At 28.7% G+C, this 22,500-nt stretch overlaps 1 protein-coding gene across 2 annotated transcripts in view; it reads left to right on the forward strand.

Moving 5' to 3' along the window:
- The window catches only part of LOC118447789 (ras-related and estrogen-regulated growth inhibitor), a 97,281-nt gene that overhangs the window by 2,763 nt on the left and 72,018 nt on the right, over positions 1-22,500 (forward strand). The window contains exons 1-3 of one of the 2 annotated variants that reach the window (XM_035880157.2): positions 68-366; positions 587-1,955; positions 17,332-17,388. In XM_035880157.2, the coding sequence (XP_035736050.1) occupies positions 1,895-1,955; positions 17,332-17,388 (118 nt within the window). In that variant the 5' untranslated portion in view covers positions 68-366; positions 587-1,894. Of the gene's footprint in view, positions 1-67; positions 367-586; positions 1,956-17,331; positions 17,389-22,500 lie in introns of those variants that run through there. The other variant, XM_035880156.2, reaches the window with a different exon arrangement.

Raw genomic sequence — 22,500 nt, forward strand, 5'->3', positions numbered from 1 at the left:
GTCCGTGGTGGTCGTGTGGTAGGTGGGGAGGGGATAAGAAGAGCGCGCGAGGTAGGAGAGACGCTCAGTACTCGTCCAGCCGTCGTAAGGAGAGGGATTATATTCGCACGAATGCTCGCTCGCTTACTCGTGGCTTTCGCGTGTTTCACTCGATAGACGACGGGGGAGTACGCGTGCGCATACTTCATAACTGTCACTTTTATTTACGCATAATTTCACGAAAAGGAATTAATATCTTTTGACGTATATCGCGACTTACAAACATATATACAAAAATCTTGATAGAGAGAGAGAGAGAGAGAGATAGAGGGAAAGAGATAGAGATACTTAACAGATATCATCTACACACTCATTCGTAAATACGTAGTAAGAAAATATCACGAAACTTTCCTTCTGTTGTTATTCTCAGCGCGTCGATTAAGAAAGAAAGAGAGAGAGAGAGAGAGAGAGAGAGAGAGAGAAAGAGAGAAAGAGAAAGAGAGAAAGAGAACGAGAGAAACCGGACGGGTCCGGCAGCGAGTGGCGCCTCGACGGCGTGACGAACGACGAGTTGCCTCCATTATCGAGATTCCTCTCGTGTTTTCAGGCTCACTGCTGTCCCGCGACACTTTCCAAGCGATGACGAGAGAGGAAGCAACAGCAGCAGCAGCAGCAGCAATCTTCGAATGGAAGCAATAATCGATCGTTAAAAGTTGAAAGAGAGAAATTCTGGAACGACGACGACACGACGACGACGACGACGACGACGATTGCTATAACATACTATAGTTGATTTCAACGAAAAAATTCGTCTTTTCCGACATATGTATCGTTTTCTTTGTCCTTTTTTTTTTTTTTTTTTTTTTTGATTTCTTTTTCTTTTATACGTAAGAAAAAGTACTACAAGCACATTTACGAATTTTCGCCCTAATTTTCTTAATGGCCGAATAGAAAAAGATTAGTTTTAATATAATATATAAATTTGTACGAAAAGTTAATTATATCAAAGGAAACGTGTGTCATTCGATCGTTGTGTTCGCTCGATGTACTATTTACAACTTGTTAAGTTTATATATTGAAAATTAACGATTGAAAAGAGAAAGAAGAAGAGGAAAAAAGTAAGAAGGAAAAGAAAAAGGAAAAGATATATATCGAGTGCTCCTCGACGAAATATCGAACGACGTTTACGTCGGTGGTGTCAAGCAGGAACGGAGACAACTGTTGTTAAAGAAGAAGAAGAAGAAGAAGAAGAAGAAGAAGAAGAAGAAGAAGAAGAAGAAGAAGAAGAAGAAGAAGTAGAAGTAGTAGAAGAAGAAGAAGAAGAAGAAGAAGTGAAGGAAGGTGGGGAGAGAGGAGGACGAGGACGAGGACGGGCCTTTCGCGCGCGAGCAAGTGGGTCAGTGTCCTGGCCGATCGCGAGGAGAGACGACGACGAGTACGTCGTGGAGAAGAGAATTTTTTTTACGAAACTCTTTCACCCTCTCAAAAGATGAGACTATTTTATAATTTTATTATACGTTGGATTATTGAACTTCGGTGAAAAGTGAGAAGAAAAAAAAAAGAGCTAATTTTATTATATTTTTTTTCTCCCTCTCTTCTCTCTGTCTCTCTCTCTCTCTCTCTCTCTCTCTCTCTCTCTTTCTTTCACTCTTTATTTTGTTTTTCCTTCGTAACATTCATTTCCCTTTCTTTATCGTTAATTCTGTTTCCATCGTACTAGCAAGTTCCCATTCCGGGTTTTTCCCACTTTCTCCTTTTTTCTTTTTTTTTTGTTTTTCTTTTTGTCTTCGTTATTTTATTCTCTCCCATTCTCCCGTTGTGTGAAATTTGTGAGGAAGAATTCGTTTATCACGGTGGATGATGTGCCGCGACAAAGGATCAAGCAACGACACGTAACGACACATCAGTTTGTCCGATGACAAACGTCAATAGGATCAGGGTGGTCGTCCTCGGCGGCCCCAGAGTCGGCAAGTCCGGTAAGTCCTTCTTCTTCTTTTTCTTCTTTGACTTTTCTTTAGCTCGTTTTTATTTTTTCTTCCTTCTTTTTTTTTTTTTTATTTTTTTTTTTTATTTTTTACTTTCCGATTTTTTTTCGTCTTCCCTCTTTTGTTTCTTCTTCGCCGCTCTCTTTAACACTGTTTTATCGACCGAGACGATTATTCTATTTCGCGCGGGAAAATCTCTTTCGCTAATTTTCATCGTCGATAATGTAGACGTTCGTCTATATTATATATATATATATATATATATATATATATATATATATATATATATATTAATGTATGTATGTATATAAAAGATTATAGATATAAAATATGCGTTATCATTAAAGGATAACTAGTGGTAAATTAAAATAGTAAAAATATTAAGATTTATGTATATACATGTATATACACGTTTCTTTAATATTCTGATTTATTTTTCTCTTCATTTATTTATCAGAATATACATACGTATTTAGTACTATCGTACTTATTATACGTACATTTACTATCTCGTTAAATGAAAATCTGATCGAAAAGGAAATAAATAAATAAATAAATAAATAAACCGGTAAATGGAGGAGTTCGATAAGGAGATGAAAGAAAAAAAAAAAGAAAGAAAGAAAGAAAAAAAAAACCAAAACCAATCGTAGGTGTTAGTTTACGCGCAAGTTTCGAAACGTATTTCAAAAGTTGAAATTGTATTTCCGTTTTCTCGTTTGGCATTTATCGTCCTCTCTCTCTCTCTCTCTCTCTCTTTCTCTCTCTTTCTCCTTTCTCTCTTTTTCTCTATCATTCTCGAGCAATGATTATATTTTTGATTAAAATAAAAGAAAATATAAAATGGAAAATAGAAAAATAGAAAAATAAATGATTTAATGGCGAACTAGATACTATACTAGTTATACGTAAGTACAAAGTATATATAGTTCTCTTGATATCACTTATGGTACCATCGAGATCTATAGAGATACATAGATTACAATATCGTATAGAATTAATATTTTATACACATACATATGTATGTGTATATCGTAGGCGCCATATAATTTCGAAGTATCTTAAGTTCTTTTAATGGTAACACGATCGAATGAAAGTGCCGTTAAGGGAACGGATACCCAATAGTCACCGATATAGTAACAGTGTATTAGTTTATTCAAAACCTAATATGTCTTCTGTAAGCATATAAATCGAATACAAAGCGAAATTAAGCTCGTATATTTATTTCGATAATTTTGAGAAATAAATTAAAAATTTATTACTTTATAATCGATGGAAAATAAATGGCCGATATTTATTCGAGTTAATATTTTCAAATAAATACGATATAAAATAAAATCGACGTTTGTAACAAGATATCGGTATTTAATTACAAATAACGTTATCCTTACGCAACTCTAACATTTAATTATTTATACCGATCAAAAAAAAAAATATATATATATATAGTACATATTATTTTTATAAAGATTTACGTTGTTATTTGCTTGAAAGTATTTACGCTTAGATCTCGTGTTTATGTCGTCTTAATTCAGTTTCTTTTTCTATTTAGTACTGTTACGCACTTTTCCGATCGACCTTCGGTCACAATTCTTTTATTATTATTATTATTATTATTATTATTATTATTATTATTATTATTATTATTATTATTATTATTATTATTTTAAAATTTTTCTTATCTAAAGAAGGAAGAAGATTCGAATTGTCGATAGCGGAGAATTATATATCGATTCGAATTATCATCAATTTTTTTCGAAATATTTTATCATATGTTTACAGATCGTATCGCATTAATAATATCCTATATGTATTAGAAAATACATGAAGAAATGGATTTTATGAAATAATCAAATTAATAATGATCATTATAATTTTGTACGATTTATCGTTCTCTCTCTCTCTCTCTCTTTCTCTTTCTATCTCTCTAATTAAATATTTATTTAATATTTTTTATTTGATTATAATATATAAAAAAAATTCATGCTCATATGACCTTTATCATCGTTGCTTCAGATCAGTATCATCATATATTTATACGAAAAAATATTTTTACAAAATTTAGCTAAATATTATTATAGATCATTGTAATTTTGTGCAATTTTATTTTTTATTTAATTAAGAAAAAAAAAATAAATACAAAAACAAAAAATTGAAAGTTTGCATCCAGTAGAAAGACGAATTAGACGGATTAAATCGAGAAATCTTGAATGAAAAGGAAAAAAGAAGAAAAAGAAAAAGAAAAAGTAAGAAAAAGAAAAGGCAAATTACTTATAAGAAGCAAAAATCGAATATCGAGAAAAAAAAAACAAAGAAACCTAATAAATAAATAAAAATAAAAAGAATCCCTAAAAGTTGTGAGATGGAAGAAGGGAGAGAGAGAGAGAGAGAGAGAGAGAGAGAGAGAGAGAGAGAGAGAGAGAGAGAGAGAGAGAGAGAGTGTGTGTGTGTGTGTGTGTGTGTCTTCTGGGCTATGCCATAATAACGATCTAAAAACCTGGATGGACAGATATTAGCGAAGTGGTCAGCAGATCGTCGAGCAACAAAAAATTTTATAAAAAGGATTTGGGGTGGGGGAAAAAAAAATAAGATCTGGACATTCGATACATCCGTCTGTCCTATTTTTTCCTCTTTATGTGTGCATGCGAAAAAAAGAAGAAGAAGAAGAAGAAGAAGAAGTGGAAAAAAAAGGAACTAAGATGAAGAGAGAGAAAGAGAGAGAGAGCGAGGTGCATCCCCTCCCCCCTAGAATTTATAGGACTTCGATCATCTTTCATAAATATCGACGCTCGATAGATCGAGTAAAATAATCAATTCGTATTTCGTTATCGAATCCGATCTTATTTCTTGCCAAGAATAATCAATTATTATCTTTCATGTTAAAACGTTTGCCCATTTATCTGCGTTAACGTTCGTTGAAAGAGGGACAATTGACCGAGTGCCTTCATAAATTCATTTCGTTTATAAAGTGATTTCATTGCGTGGAAAGTCGAGAAGTTAGAGGTATAAGGATCTTGGTTCGATCGAATAGATTCTAAAAATAGTAGATAAGTAAGTAAGTAAGTAAGTATCTCGAATCGATCTCGATTGATCGTGTTAACGTCCCTTTAATAATTCATACTATCTATCCGATCATCCTGATACATAGAAATCATATTCGTTTGTTAACTTTCGAACACGCGTTAATTAAGTGTTCGAATAAATCGTCTATTTGTTGTTCCCTCTCTCTCTCTCTCTCTCTTTGTCTCCTTTCCTCCTTCTCTCCCTTTCCCCCCACCTTTCTGTCTCTCTTTATCTCTATTTCTATCTCGTTCTCCTTCTCACTCACGCTCATTGTAAAACTGGATAAGGCGAACCAAGTCTTCGACCTTTATCGTGACGATAAAAGTGTTTTCTAACGCGACTACGGTGTGCACCTTCTCTTCGACGTTCCGCTAATTAGCACGAGAGTCGATCCTGCCGAATATGGTACGTTAAGAGAAAGAAAGAGAGAAAGAGAGGGGGAAACAGGAGAGAGAGAAAAAGAGAGAGAGAGAGAGAGAGACGGAGAGAGACTAACGCACACTCTAACGTAAACTTAGAAGAGTATATAGTATAGATAAGTGCACCGACCTGTCTGTTAGTGTCCTTATTTGTATCGAATCGTTTGCCGGCGACACGAGCAAATCGATACGGTCGGTAGGTAACGATGACACGTTTTCCTTCGAGAGTTTATCCTGTTCTACCAAGACACGTTAAGTTTCATGGATAAAACCTATGAAGTAGTCATATATATATATATATATATATATATATATCTAGTCCATGTGTGTATGTATGTATATATATATATACCGTTAAATGATAATAGCAGACGAAACGATCCAGCTTGACTGTTATTGGTTACGAGTGACTGGCATTAGGTGAAAAAATTAATGGCGATACCGAAGACAACTAAATTTTTTTTTATCTTTATTTGTATACATGTTAATATACGGGAACAATATCTTCGAAGGATCTTATACTCACAGTCAATATGAATATTTTTTTTCGATTTGGCAATATACATATATATATATATATATATATATATATATATATATATATATATATATTCTATTTGTAGAATAGAAATGTAGACTGACAATTAAGTTTACAACGTACGAGAAACTGATGAGATTCCTTGGAAATGAATCCTATTATTTTGTTGTCGTCGTCATCGTCGTCGTCGTCGTCGTCGTCGTCGTCGTTTAAAGTGGCCTCGATGAAACTAAAAGTTCAGACTTAGCAGGAAGTCCATAAAGTATAATTACGCGTGATTTCGAAGAATGAAACGATTCGAACGAAATGAAATTCAAGCGAGAGGTACGGATCGATTTTATTTTTTTATTTATTTATTTACTTCTTTTTTGTTCACCTTCTTTCTTTCTTTTTTCTTATTTCTTTTTTTTTTGTTTTTTTTTTTTCTTTTTCTTTTGTTATCGTTTTATTTTTATTATTTCCTACGTGCTGCAGAAAATCGAATTCGCGTTACTTAGTAAGAAGATCATCAATTTTTAATTTTATGCGTCGATTAATTAAAAAAATTTCTAAAGATAATTAGATATAGAAATGTAACAAATAATTTATAATAAAGCCATGAGTCTTTTATTAATTATAGTATATTTATTGTACAATACGTTATATTCCATTAAATATTATAGTAGCTATATTTAAGTACAATAAATCAATTATAATGATTGATGAATATAAACTGATTAAGATTTTGTCATAGGTCTTTTTTCTTCTACTTCTTTTCTTTTTAACGTTTAATATCAATATTTGTATTAATAATATTACATAACAATTATTTAAAAAATTTTTATTTTTTTAAATGAATTGAAAAATAATAAAAAAATATATGAAATTAATAATACGAATATATAATAATTTATTAGAAATACATTTCTAATATATTAATATATTAAAATATGGATATAAGTTTTGATAGCTGATTAGAAATTGTACTAGATCTTTTATATATATATATATATATATATACATACATACATACATATATACAACTTTCCAACATTAATATTGATGCAAGTCATAATAATTAATTAAAAATTATAATGGTAGCACTTTCTTTATTGTATTATTTCGATTATACGATGCGACGTTCATGGAATGATGGTTTGACTTTTTTTTTCCTTCTTTTTTCTTTTTGTATGTCCGTGCATGTGTATTTTTTCTTTTTTTTCTTTTTCCTTTCTTTTTTTTCTTTTTTTTTTTTTTTCTTTTTTTCTCTTTAATATCTCTCTTCTCGGTCGAAAGTTCGACCTCGATAACGAGGCGAGGAAGATACAAATTGCGAGAACATCGCTGGTTCGTTTCAGGAAACGAGTCGTTCGGGTTAACCACCGAGTGAATCGCCGATTTTACGAGGATTTATCGCCGTGTCCAAATTCACGGTGTAGGTAATGTACGTACTACATATATATATATATATATATATATATATATATATATATATTATATATATATAGATATATATGTACATAGTTATACACACACATATATATATTATATATATGTATGTATGTATGTATACCTACCATCTTCTCGTCCTTTCTCGCGTTATCCTGATTCACGCGATCACTTCGCGAGTGTGACCGAACAGGATGATGAAGCGTGTCCTGTAAAAAGGACTCTCTTCTTATTGTCCTCGGTTCATTCCTTTTGAGGCTAATGATACGAAAAAGATACATTTTTTCTTTTCTTATTTTATTTTAGCTTTTTTCTTTTTTTTTTTTTTTTTTTTTTTTAACTCTATACAAAAGAGTCATGATTTTGAACATTTGCTCGATCGTATCGAATGTTCATTTAAAACGACATTTCTTTTTTATTTTTATTTAATAGTAATATTTATTTATTATAATTATGTATATATATATATATGTTTGGTTTATTATTTAGTATTAATATTTATGTACTTAATTAACATCATTATTTGATAAAAAGAAAAAAAGAAAAGGAAAAAAAAGCAAAAACTTCTCGAGTTACTTATAACAAATTACATTTAATTACAAAAAAATTATTAACACGTTCGATATTAAATAACATTAATTGAACGATATATATATATATATATATATATATATTTAAACAATTATTTACAATACACCATCGTTATTAAATCGTACGACAATTTAATAAAGAGATCGATAATAACAAGAACAAAAGCAAAAATAAAAAATAACAAATTTTTGGTATACAATAGAATTGAAGAATGCTCGATTAATATTATCGAGATATATCGAATTAATCGAATTATTTCGAACGATAAAATCAGCAAATGAACGAATTTCTCAACAACTTGAACTCATTTAGTACGGTCGGGCATCGTTGATGCATCGATCCGTTTAAAGGATCTTGACCTTGTTGGCTTCTCGTTTTAACTCTTGGAATCAACGAGGAAAGAAAATCGTTTACGTAAACCCTATTAAATAGAGAGAGAGAGAGAGAGAGAGAGAGAGGGGGGGTGGGGGGTCGATGATAAAGGAAGAGGGCAGTAGTTGAGTGAGTATAAAGAAGACGATACATACAAGAGAAAAATAAGAAGAGGAAGAAAGAAAGAAAGAAAGAAAGAAGAAGAATAAGAAGAAGAAGAAGAAGAAGAAGAAGAAGAAGAAGAAGAAGAAGAAGAAGAAGAAGAGGATGAGGATGAGGATGAAGAGAAGGAAGAAGAAGGTAGATTAAGTCGCATAGACTAGAATCCTGTGTAACGTGGAAGAGGCAAAGAGTGCAAAAGAGAGAAAGAAAGAGAGAGAGAGAGAGAGAGAGAGAGAGAAAGAAAGAAGATGCGATACGTTCTACTCTAACTTCTATTCGCTTCTATACGTGGACCACCGATAGATGCACGCGAGATAAGCGCGTGGTGCACGTAAGAAAATAGTAATTACGGCCACGATCATCCTGGATAAAGGCAACGGCTAGGAAGGAGAAGAGGATAAGGATAAGTAAGAAAGAGAGAGAGAGAGAGAGAGAGAGAGAGAGAGAGAGAGAGAGAGAGAGAGAGAGAGAGAGAAAGAGAGAGGCGGGGGGAGGAAGGAAAGAAGGAGAGGAAAAATAAGAGAAAGAAAAAGTAAAGGATGCTGCTGCGGAGAGTTTGCAAGGCAACGAAGCGCATCCTCTTTCGAACGATGCGCGCGACTCTGCGAAAACATCGTGTACGCCCTTATTTGAAACTTACTATACATATAAATACCTGATATATATATATATATATATATATATATATATATAAAAATATACGCGTACGTATATATGTATATATATACCTACGTATTTTTACATACCGTATTTATGTACACGAATGTAGTTACGAATTTTTCCCTTTCTTTTTTCTTTTTTTTTCTTTTCTTTTTCTTTTTTTTCTTTTTTTTCTTTTTTTTTTGTTTTTATTATCCTCTAAATCCAGGAGGGTGTAGATATTGTGGAGAATTTTCTTGTTTCTCTTTCTCTCTCTCTCTCTCTTTCTCTCTCTCTCTCTCTCTCTCTTTCCTTCTTTCTCTCTCTCTTCTTTTTTTTCCTCCATTTGTGGACTACGTGAAAAAATTTTTTCAAACGACGGGAAAAAGGAAGGCTTATCTTTTCTCGTTGGTTAAAAAATTTTTCAATGGAATATGAAAAGGAAATTAAAAAAAAAAAAAAAAGAAAAAAAAAGGAAAAAAAAAAAAATAATAATAATAATCAAAGAATTATTTCTTTGAAACGTTTTGAATACGCGGCAAATGAAAAAAAGAATAAAATGAAGTTTCAATAAAGTCTGTTAATGGGCGCACTGTAATGGAGGAAAAAGAAAGAAATTATTCTCCCGATGAAATGTTTTAAATTAATTATATATTTTTTCCTTTTTTGTTTTTTTTTTTTTTTTTTTTTATTTTTTTTCTTTTTTTCTTTCTCTCTTTCTCTATAATTAATAACTCTTCAATGAATCCACGTTGATTTTTTTTCTCGGAAATATTTTTCTTTCGCACTCTCATACGTTATGAGTCAACATTAAGAGAATGGGATGGCATCGAGTAAAGAGTCTCCTACCATATTCGCACTTCAATTCGTCTTCTCTATACACGATGACTATTTTTATACTTCTCGTATCTGGTTAAATCGTTTCGAGGTAAAAACTTTTCGTCAATGGAATTTCAGAGTATTATTATTAGCGAGCCAATGAATTACAGGAAATTAGTTAGATATGTTAGTAGTTTTTCTTCGAAACTCGTACACGGTATTACGAGTGATACGAATAATAAATTAATGATCAATTACTTTATTGCCTCTTTCCCTTCCCCTCTCTTCCTCTCCCTCCCCCTCTCCTCCTCTCCATCCCCCTCTCCACCTCTCCCATCCCCTCTCCTCTTCTCTCTTCCCCCCCTCTCTCTCTCTCTCCCTCTCCCTCTTTGTCTGATTTTGTTTATCATTAACTCATTCTTCGTATTAACTCGATAACGTCCGTCGATATCTTCTTCGATAAAAACGTGAGCGGAGATTAAATAACCTCGATTAAGATTACGTAAGTCTCTTTGGGAAAAATAAAACGTTTTATCATCGTTGATCCATGCTTGGATGGAGAATCCCGTATCGATCAATAAACGGGACATAAATCCCGTTGTTTTTCTCGATAATCTCATCGATAAAGATTTTGAGATTTTTAAAATCAACGAGAGAGAGAGAGAAAGAGAGAGAAAGAAAGAAAGATAGAGATACAAAGATATTCTTCGAGCTACTTCTTTTTCAATATCGATCGTCGAAAACTTCCGGAAAAGCACGACTCACCATACAAAGATCGATGTTCATCGTGCATCGAGAGAAGAGACACATTCACGTTAAATGTACTCACACATACATGCATATATATATATATATATATATATGTAATATACAATACACATAAATATAGATAGTATAGAGTAAGACACACGTATAAGAAAAGAAGAACGGTGTTCCTTCGTGAGGACTGCGCTTCATAAATTTCTTCGTTTGCTTTGCGAAGCGTACGAGAGAACTTAACATGTCGCCGACGTTCGTAGCCTCTCGTTCGACCCTCGAAGACTTATTGGGTACATAGATCCGTGCCGCTCTGTACTCGTCGAGCTCTCGTATATACACCGTTTATAAATCTGTCCTCGCCGCAGTCGGTGACTCTCTTCGTCGGAAACCTCACGAGAAGGTGGAGGAAGAAAGAAAGAGAGAGAGAGAGAGAGAGAGAGAGAGAGAGAGAAAGAGAGAAAGAGAGAGAGAGAGACGGAACTTTGTACATTCGACGTAATCGAACATGAGAAGTCAAAAGTTCAAGATTTCTTTGATATCTTAGACAAACGTTATAATGTTTTGTTTTATTTTTTTTTTCACGATTCCATATTTCTCTTTATTTTTTAAAAGGACGAATTATCATTTTGGACGGGAGATGAGATTTAATTTTTACCAATTTTTTTTTTTTTTTTTTTTTTTTTTTTTTTTTTTTTTTAATAATAAAACAAATCGATAGATTACGATTTTGACGAAATCGTAGTAATTTTCTTTTCTTTCGACCTTTAAATTTGCGATTTATTATTTTGTATATCTTTCATCTTTCCTTTTTTTTTTTTTTTTTTTCAAATATGTTTGAATTAAAAATGAAATATTTTTTCTTGGGTTTCTTTTTCTTTCTGTTTTTCTTTTTTTTTTTTTTTCTTTTTTTTCTTTTTCTTTTTTCTTCTAACAAACGCGACATAAAAGATCGACAGATATGATTTTCACGAAATTGTGATAATTATTTTTTTGCTTTTATTTTATTTTTTTTTTTTTATTTTTATGGACTTTGGAGATTTTCGATTTATTACTTTGCAATATTTCATCAAACCCATTTTTTCGAATGATGTTTGAACTAAAGATGAAATATTTTTTTTTTTTTTTGATTATTTCGATTTTTTCTTCTAACAAAATCGACATAAAAAATCGATAGATACGATTTTGATGAAATCGTGTTGATTTTTTGTTTTTGGTTTCGTTTTTGTTTTTGTTTTTTCTTTTTTTTTGCGAACTTAAACATTCATTATACCCACTCGTAGATTTTTGTATCGACAATTAAAAGAAAAAGAAAAAGAAAAAAAAATTATAAAAGTATTACTGAAATATCGTTCGGACGAGATATCATCCGGCATTCTGTCCAAATAATTATTTTCCTTTTACTTCTGCCAAAAATATCTACGAAAGAAGCCACTGGGAGTATCCAAACAAAAAAGAAAAAGAAAAAGAAAAAGAAAAAAGAGGATCTTTTTTAAGTAGCTCGTAAATATGTCGGTCAAGGATTTATATTCATAAATATACGTGAGTGTAACCGATGATCGTAGTTAAAGAGATTACGACCGATCGGATTTACGATTGATACTTCCTATCTACGATTTTACATAAACTTGATCGAAGTGATCGATTTTAAATAAAAAGAGAGAGAGAGAGAGAGAGAGAGAGAGAGAGAGAAAGAGAAAAGAAAAAGAACAAAAAATAACAGAAGCAGAATGTATTTCGAAGAAAAAAAGAAAGGAAGAAAAGAGAATAAAGAAAGAAAAGAAAAAATGTATATCATCCAGATGAATTGAAAATTGATCGATTATCGATCCGATACGTTATAATCCTTATCGAAAATTTCTCTTGTCTTTTTTTCTTTTTCCTCTTCTTCTTCTTCCATTTCTTTTTTTTTCTTCTTGTAATCATTTCAACGATGTGAACAATTTTATTCGAATATAATAGCACTTTATTTGAAAAGTAAACGTCGATTGCATTTTACGATCGAATAGAAAATATTATTTCCAAGTCGTGAAAATCGCGATTCTTCTTTTCTCGAATACTTACCTATTTTGTAAGAAAAATCTTCCCGTCCGACAGTTCTTATCGTTATGTTACTACTCGATTAGAGCAAATTCACGAGCGAGGAACTGTGCACGTATCGTCGTTAACCTTGTCGTGCTGCGTCTTCGATATAATGCAGCTTTTATCTCGTGTAAGATAGAAGAAGATGAAAGAACGGGTTAGAGAGAGAGAGAGAGAGAGAGAGAGAGAGAGAGAGAGAGAGAGAGAGAGAGAGAAACAGAAACAGACAGACAAATAGGGGAAAGTATCAACAGTGAGCTATTTTTCAAGATATTAACTTTACTTCGAAGAAATTTATTAATCGAATTATTTTTTTTTCAATTTCTTTCTTTCTTTTTCTTTTTGTAATTTTTTCTTTTTTCTTTTTTTTAACAAATTTCGTAAGTGTTCATTAAATTAACAATTAATTTGAAGTTAATCGTAATAGTGGTGGTACATTAACATCTAACAATATATATATATATATATATATATATTTTATATATATATATATATATATTTTATAATATATATATATATATATATACAATATATATATATATATATATATATATATATATATATATATATATAGTATTTTTAAATATGAGAATATTTATCTCAAATTTCATTTCGAATTTTATATTATATATTGAATTTGAGATTTTATATATATAAAATTTAATATTCAAACTTCGATAATTATGAAAGTTGAACAATACGATTTTTTATAACATATATGTATATATATATATATATATATATATATATATATTTCTTTTTTTTATCTTTGTTTTATCGTTCCCTCTATTCTGGAGATATTTTAATGTTTGCATTTGAGTGGTCCATTTAAATTCTTTTTTTTCTTTATTTTGTTTTTTATTTTTTTTTATTTTTTTTATTTTTTTTTTTGATATAACGACGAGCATGAAACAAAGTGAGTACGTTTTTTAATTCCCGATAAAAAGTAATTCTTTGACGTAAATAAAAAATTTTTTATGTTTGACCAAAAAGAATCTATTTTAATATCTCAAATGACTTAGATCAACTTTCGTAATTATCGGCTTGTATTCGATGACAACGAATTGTTCTTATAAAACAAACTTCGTTTTATTTTTCGTTTAAAACTCGAATCGTTCGATTTATTAATGAAACGTCATGTATTTTATTTCTTAACAAGCTCGTATAGTATAATAATTGAATGTCGGTTTCGATGAATTGAAAGATGGAATGTGAAACAATTACAAAGGATTTACTTAATAACAATATACATATATATATATATATATATATATATATATATACATACATACATACATACATGGGTATATCAATACATATACATACATATCTATTGTACATAAGCATATACATACAAACATATACATTCAAACGTGAATTTCTCGAACAGAACGTTTCGATTATCGTCCCGGATAAAAATTTGCTGCGAACTGGGAGGAAGTAATGAAAGAGAAAAAGAGAGAGAGAGAGAGGGAGAGAGAGAGAGAAAGAGAAGTTAAATAACCAATAGAGAAGCAATAATATTCTTTTGCAATGGAGACGGCGTCCTGGTGCTTTAGAAAGTACGTGAAAGTGGTGTAAGACTACGAATTCCGCTACGAATAATTTTCACTTTATCGATTGTGTTCTTTGAAGCTTAGAAACGAGCTTTCTGTTGTTTTCTATTTTTTTTTTTTCAATTTTTTTCGTTTTTAACTTTTTTTGCTTTTTTTTTTTTTTTAATTTTTTTTTTTTTTGTCGTATCACCTACAATCGTCACAATACTTATTATATGCGTAATTAATATTGATTAATTTCGTTAATCGTATACAAAAGTATGTACGAGCATACGATGATATAGATTTCGTTTAGAATTTTGTTGTATTTTTTTTTCTTTTTTTTCTTTTTTTGTTTTTTTTTTTTTCAATTGGAATTTTTAATAATATCAATGTATTTCTTATCTATTTTTTACCTATGTGATAAATTAATTTTTTATTAATTTTTATTGTTAACTGAATTTATTTTTTTTCGAGATCTTTTTTTTTTTCATTCGAATTTTTATTCTTATCGATCATACCGTAAAACGAAAAATGATTTTCTTGAATATGCGAACGTCTTCTTATCCCTCTTCCAAATATACATACGCAAAAGCCCAAAAGAAGACATTCACAAAGAGAATTCATTATAGAGACACAGACACAAACACATACAGATATGTGTGACACAGATACAAACATATACAGAACATACGATGGTTTATATCTCATTGAGAATATTTGACAAGGTATTAATAATTTTTTAATTGATTTCATTCGAATATTTCATCATCGTCGTTATCATCATCATCATCATCATCATCATCATCATCATCATCATCATCATCATCATCATCATTATTATTATCATCGTCATCGTCATCGTCATCGTCATCGTCATCATCATCATCATCATCATTATCATCATCGATATATCCCATTTTATTTATATATTTATGTGATGATAATGATAATGGCGGGTTTGAGAGGAGGATGGAGAGAAAAAGAATAAAATAGTTCTAATGATTTATTATACGAAAATTATTATAATTTATCGAACATTAATGAAACATTTTTTAAGATATCATATAATAATCATGGATTAAGTCGACGAATTGAAATAATATTAATCGATCATTATCATAGTTATATCATGCGTGGCTAAAATAATTTACGCTTTATTATTGGATGCCTCTATGGTTTCTTCTTTCTTTCGATAGAAACGAAACGAAGCACACAAGTTCTCTCGATCGTTACCGCCGTTGAATTATTGCGTTGAAAGGATAATCGATGCGATGAAAGCATGCCTCGTAAGCGTATGCATGTATATATGTGTATGTACGTGCTATCCAGGTTCAATTGCGAGCCAGGAAACTCATTCGCATGAGTTTATTCGAGAAACTTCTCGATATACGATAATTGTTGATTGTTTTTATTATTGTTCCTTGTTATCTCTATGATTATATTCGTGAGAAGGTAAAATTTAATTGGATATTGAAACTTGACCATTTTCTCTCGTCGTCCTGTTTTCTTTTTTATTTTTTATCTTTTATTTTTTATTTATTTATTTATTTATTTTTTTTCCCCTTTAATATATACACTTATTACAAAGAAAATATAGTTGTTTATGTTCTTAGGTAGATACAATGTTGGCTTTGTTGATTAATATAAAAATTATCTTTAACGGGACAATTAAATTTACGTAGATTCGAAATTGTGTAATTTCTTTAATACATTTATTATAAAGAAAATATAATTGTAAGATACGATAGTGATTTTGTTAATTAATATAAAAAAAAGTATGTTTAATGGGGCAATTAAATTTACGTACATCGAAATTATGTTACAATTAATTTTTATTTTTTTTTAATTAATATATATATATATATATATATATATATACTTGTACGTATAGAAAATAATTTTATATATAATAATAATTTTTAAATGAATATTTTTTTAAACCTTTTATACGGGATATAAATCGAAAATATAATATTATATTAGATGATTATCGTTGGAAAAACTCGTGATAAATAAATAAAAAGCAAAATTGTGATAATTATAAAATAAATTGCTTGTTAATGATTGTTAATTAATGGCATAGTATCGAATTAATTTCCAATTAATCGTAGAATTTGTTGAACTGTTCAAATTGACTAGAAATTTTCGTTAACATTTTCAAGAGCGGTAAACTAAATTAAATTCATAAATGCACGCCAGGAGGTTTGCTTTCTAACGTCTCGCCCGGCAGCTGTCAAATTTATCAACGCCAATTAGCCCAACCGGACAGGAAAAGCGTGTTAATTATTCTCGATGGCTTGGTATGTAGGTATGCAATACTTGAACGCGATCAGCAAACAGGTGTCTTTTATTAATAAAATCATGAAATCGAATTAGGACATGACGGATGATTTCGTTTTAGAATGAAATCTGAATAAGTTCGTATATTATTCTTTTCTTTTTTTCTTTTATTTTATTTTATTTTTTTCTTTTCTTTTTTTTTTTTTTTTAATTTCTATAACATTAAACTGGATATTATAATATTTTATTTGAATATTTACTATATTATTATTATAATATTTTTTTTTGTGTTAAGATATTACTACTAGGTATTGTAATATAAAATTTGTATATTTAAAAATTAATTATATACATATATATATATATATAAATAATTAAGTGTATATTAAATATATATAAATTATTAAATATTATTATAAATTATTTATATATGTAATTGAGAAAAATATATTTTTTAGTGAAATTATGTTCACGATAGAAAATTTTAATTTCCTATAGGCCATTAAAAAAAAAATTTGACCAAGTATAAATAATTATATTTGGTATACTATCTTTCATTTCTTTCTTTCTTTTTTTTTTATTTTTTTTATTTTTTTTTAAATCATTCTTATATTTTAAACAAATGAACTTGGTTTAAAAGATAAAAAGAAAAGTAATTCAACCATTCTTTTTTTTCTTTTCAGCGGTGGTCGTCCGATATTTAACGAGGCGATACATCGGCGAGTACAGTTCGACCAGTGGTGAGTAATCGATAAATAAGAATTCATTACGACCGAGATATCGATTTGATACAGAAGAAATCCTGAGATTTTGTTTCCGTTATATTCTCGTCGAAGAGAAAAAGAAGTCTTCTTCGTTTCAGAAGCCGGTTAATCCAGTTTTTCTTTTTTTTACTTGACATTGATTTTTATCATTTTTGCAATAACAAATGAACTTCGTTCTCCTTATTTATTATCATTATTTTCAACGATGTATATATCTATATATGATCTATAATATATATATATATATATATATATATATATATATATATATATATTACACATGTATAAAGATAATAATATAATATCTATATAAGAGTAGATATGTATATATGCATACATATATACATACATACATATATATAATATTTAGATATTTAGATATATATATATATATATATATATATATATATATATCTATATAACATATAGAAGCATACCAATATACACCTATTTAGATATTTATTTATATTATATATAAATAAATAATTAAAATGTACACTTTCAAATAATTACATTATATATATATAATATATAATGTATAATATATAATATATAATATATACATATGTATGTGTATGTAGGTATATACATAAATCTAGGCAGGAACATTTAACTATTTAGATATAATATTATTATCTAAAATATTTTCATTTTAGAGAATTTAATGATCATCGCGTAGGACGTTACACAATATGTTCATAAATCTAGTGGCACCGATGCCATGCGAATACCGTCGAAGTCCAATTAAGCTCAACGACAGAGTTATTACTCGACTCCCGGTGTCAGGTGAAAGTACAATGCACGCGTCAGGCCATTCATGTTTCGTGCGATCTTAAGAGCGTGTCTGCTCGGAAAAATCAGCTGGAACATCGAGACACGGTGTAGACTTTACGTAACACTTCATATATATCTCTACATACTTTGATATATATATATATATATATATATATATATATATATATATACATAAATACAAACACATAAACAGACACATGTACATAAATACATATGTACATATACCTTATACGTACATATAAATTTATAAAAAAAAAAAGAAATAAAGAATGGAAGGAATAAAATGAAATGTCAAGGTAATAAATTCATATATTATATTGAAATTATTATGAAATAAAAATAATAGAACAATATCAGTGTCGGTGATTACGTGAAACGTCACTTAACGTCGTTTCGATTGTTTATCAAAATTTCTATTGTCATTTTAAATAAAAATAAAAAAAAAAATAAATAAATATAAAAAAAAAAGAAAAAAGAAACAAAAATATTTTTCTACAACTTAAGACAATTATTATAAATTATTATCATATATCATCATCATCATCATCATCATTATTATTATCATTATCATTATTATTATTATTATTTTTATTATTGTCGTCGTTGTCGTCGTAAAGTATTGATTCACTTTGTTTAGAGTTAACAAGGAAGCTTAATAAATCTCGATTGAGAATAATGAAATATTTTCTTTGAATCGATAATAACAACGAAATTAACGACTCGAAACATATCTACCGACATTTGATGATTTTTATCGAACGCCTAACCGGCTCCCACCACCAAACATCACTTACTTCTCTTTTATTAATGCTAATTTCTCTTGTAGTACTTATACAAATGCCGCTTTCTAGCTCGCGTACGCGACTTTAATAACTTGATATTATATCGAATATAAATACATATGTATTTACATATTCACGATGAATATACATACATACATACATACATACATACATACATATATATATATATATATACGCAAGGTGTTATATATATATACATATGTATGTACATATAGTATATATATAAACTCTCCGTTCAGTTTTATGATTTCCATTTATAAGATAAGTCCAGGAGATTATCATTCTCGGTCTTCCTTGGTTGGTTTAACGGAAACGTTTAAACTCATATATGAAACGAATATTTTTCTTCTTCTTTTTCTTTTTTTTCCTACGAAAATCAAAGCTCGACATTATTTCCGTTTGTACGTTATTCGTTAATAATATTTTTTATTTATCGAAAAAGACACGATCTTAATTATCAACGATATTTATATTATCCGTTCTGATTTCTTATTTCGATTAAAAAAAAAGAAAGGAAGAAAGAAAAAGAAACAAAAGAAAAAAAAACAAAACAAAACAAAATAGAAAAAAAAGAAAAATGAAAAAGAAATTCGACTCCTTTTAAAATTCACTTTCTTCCACGTTATCGTGTCTCGATCTTGGATCATTATGAGAGCATGTATTGGAAAAAAAAGGAAAAAATAAAAAAGAAAAAAACAACAAATAAACGATATTTTTATAAAAGGGTGTTACAAAATTCGAATACTCGAAGTTTACCAATTCGAAGAATTTTGATGGAAGAAGACGAAGAAGAAGAAGAAGAAAAAAAAAAAGAAAAAATAACTTCCTTCTGTTTTCTTTTTCTTGCTGCTTGCTATTGAATTTCTTGGAATGAACATGCTACAAGCTGCCATATAAATGTGATTATTTCTCGGTTACGTGCTAACAGTTCCAGTTTCTTTAAGACAAACAACACTTAAGATTGCTATCCTCCGTGTTATTGTTATTATTATTATTATTATTATTATAATATTATTGTTGTGTCAGAGAGACGAAATTGATAAAGAAAGAATTTCTCGATAGGACTTCCGTCAAATTCTGCCTGCTAGATGTAAAAATTTCTTTATTCACTTGTTTTATTTATTTAAATAAAATACGTGATAATTAATTAATTAATTAAATCAACATTTTTTTTTTTTATTTCTTTTTTATATCAAATCGTTTATATAAAAATTTTTTTTATTATTCTTTTTAAAATAAACAGGAGACTCGTGCAAATGGATCACATTTTTTTTGTATCTTCAAATATATTTATTTAATTAATTAATTCATTCATTCATTCATTCATTAATTTACATAATTATTATTTTCTTTTTTTTTTTTTTAAGACTAATAAGATTATTAAATTGTTCATTTAAAATTTATTAACACGTCGATAATAAATAGTAATAATAACAATATTAACGATAATAATAATAATAATAATAGTAATAATAATAATAATAGTAATATTAACGTGTATGTGTGTGTATATAGATATATATACATGTATGTATGAATGTAAAAAAAAAAAAACGAAGTATAAGATCGAGATAAGGTCGGAAATCGAATTAACTCGAAATCGCGATATAGGAAGTATAGATGTTAAACATAATAATCGTTGAAATTGATTAATGAAAGGGACAATGGTACGAATGAGATTTCATTCGAGAATATTTATTCGTTTAATACCGGACGATCGGTATATACGATAAGGAACGATAATTATCGTCGGTAAGAAATAAAGAACGTTTTCATTTCTCTCGAGCAAGTTCTCTTTTTTCATTTCATTTTCGTAGCCATGCTTTTTATGGCTCTCATGGTATTTCATTTCTTCCTTCTTCCTCTTCTTCTTCCTCTTCTTCTTCTTCTTCCTCTTCTTCTTTTCCTTCTTTTTCCTTCTCTGTAGTACAATAGTCTATTTAACAAATCTCTTTTGTTAATCATGCTATTATCCTTTACTTTAGAAAAAGAGAATAAAAGAGAGAGAGAGAGAGAATGATATTGCTTAACCTATTATTTCATTCGAGATCTCTCTTTTCATTGCGTACGTATTTTTTTATTTTCTTTTTTTTTTTTTCTTCTTTTCTTTTCCTTCATCTTTTTATTATCATTATTATTTTTTTTTTATTTTTATTTTTATTTTTTAATTATTTTTACAAAGCGTTAGAGAATTGTAGGGGGACGAGGGAAATACATACTCAAATTCTCTTCTATTTGATTCGTGACGACTGAGTTTTATCGATGATGACCGATGCATATATATATATATATATATATATATATATATATATACCTATAATACTTGCGTATATAGATATGTACGTGTGTGTTTGGCTCTGTTTTGCTTTGCTTTGCTTTGCTTTGCTTTGTGTTTGGTTTGTGTATGTATGTATATGTATGTATGTATGTATGTATGTATGTAGGCGCATATACGAAGGAAAATCGGTCGTGCAACGAATTACGATTTACGATTGCGACGAGTTCGTATCGTGTATATTTCATTCGTTTGTGTTGGTATCTCTCTTCTGGTTCGATCGAATAACGGATATACATCGTCGGGTTCGGGTTCGCGATCGGGATCAACATTATCCGGGAGATCCTTAGATCGAATAAAATTTCTATCTTTTCATTTACTTTTAATGCTGAACTATCGTAATTCTTTTGTCGTTATAAAAGAAAAAATAAATAAATAAATAAATAAATAAATAAATAAATAAATAAATAAAGATCATTTTTATTATCGTTCCAATTTTAAATCATCTTGGATGTCGGTCTAAATCAATAGTATTGAATTTTTTAATGATTAATATTAATGATGTTATGACGTTTATATTGTACATGATAAGAAAAAAAAATATATATATATATATGTATATAATGTATAGAGATTTTTTAATAATTTAAACAAAACAAAAAAGAATGAATGTAAATAATATTGATATGTGATAGAAAAAAAAAAAATTGTATATTTCTAGTTAATCAGATTTTTGTAGTGATTAAAAATTCGTTAATCTAATATTTCACGATGAAAAAAAAAATCTATATATCTAGATAGAAATTTAATTTTTTTAACACTTAAAAAAAATATAAATAAATAATATTAATATATTATTAAAAAAAAAAAAAAAAAAAAAAAAATTACAAATCGGTACATGTTGATTAGATTTTTGTAATGATTAAAAATTCATTAGACTATTTCGCGATGAAAAATAAATTTATATATCTGCATAGAAATTTGATTTTTTTAATAATTAAAAAAATATAATTAAATGATTGACATATTAAAAAAAAAAAATATATATATATATGTATATATATATATTTCTTTTTTGTATCAAATTTTCAAGCCACATCAAATCATTCTGAGAAGTACAATTCATACTTATGTATAGTAAGTATATTATGTATAGTATAAAAATACTTATTCATACTTATTCATAACAATGGAAAGTAATACTACTTTCCATTA

This window comes from Vespa mandarinia, chromosome 3, assembly GCF_050613455.1.
Source record: "Vespa mandarinia isolate Hongniang chromosome 3, ASM5061345v1, whole genome shotgun sequence".
Classification (NCBI taxonomy): domain Eukaryota; kingdom Metazoa; phylum Arthropoda; class Insecta; order Hymenoptera; family Vespidae; genus Vespa; species Vespa mandarinia.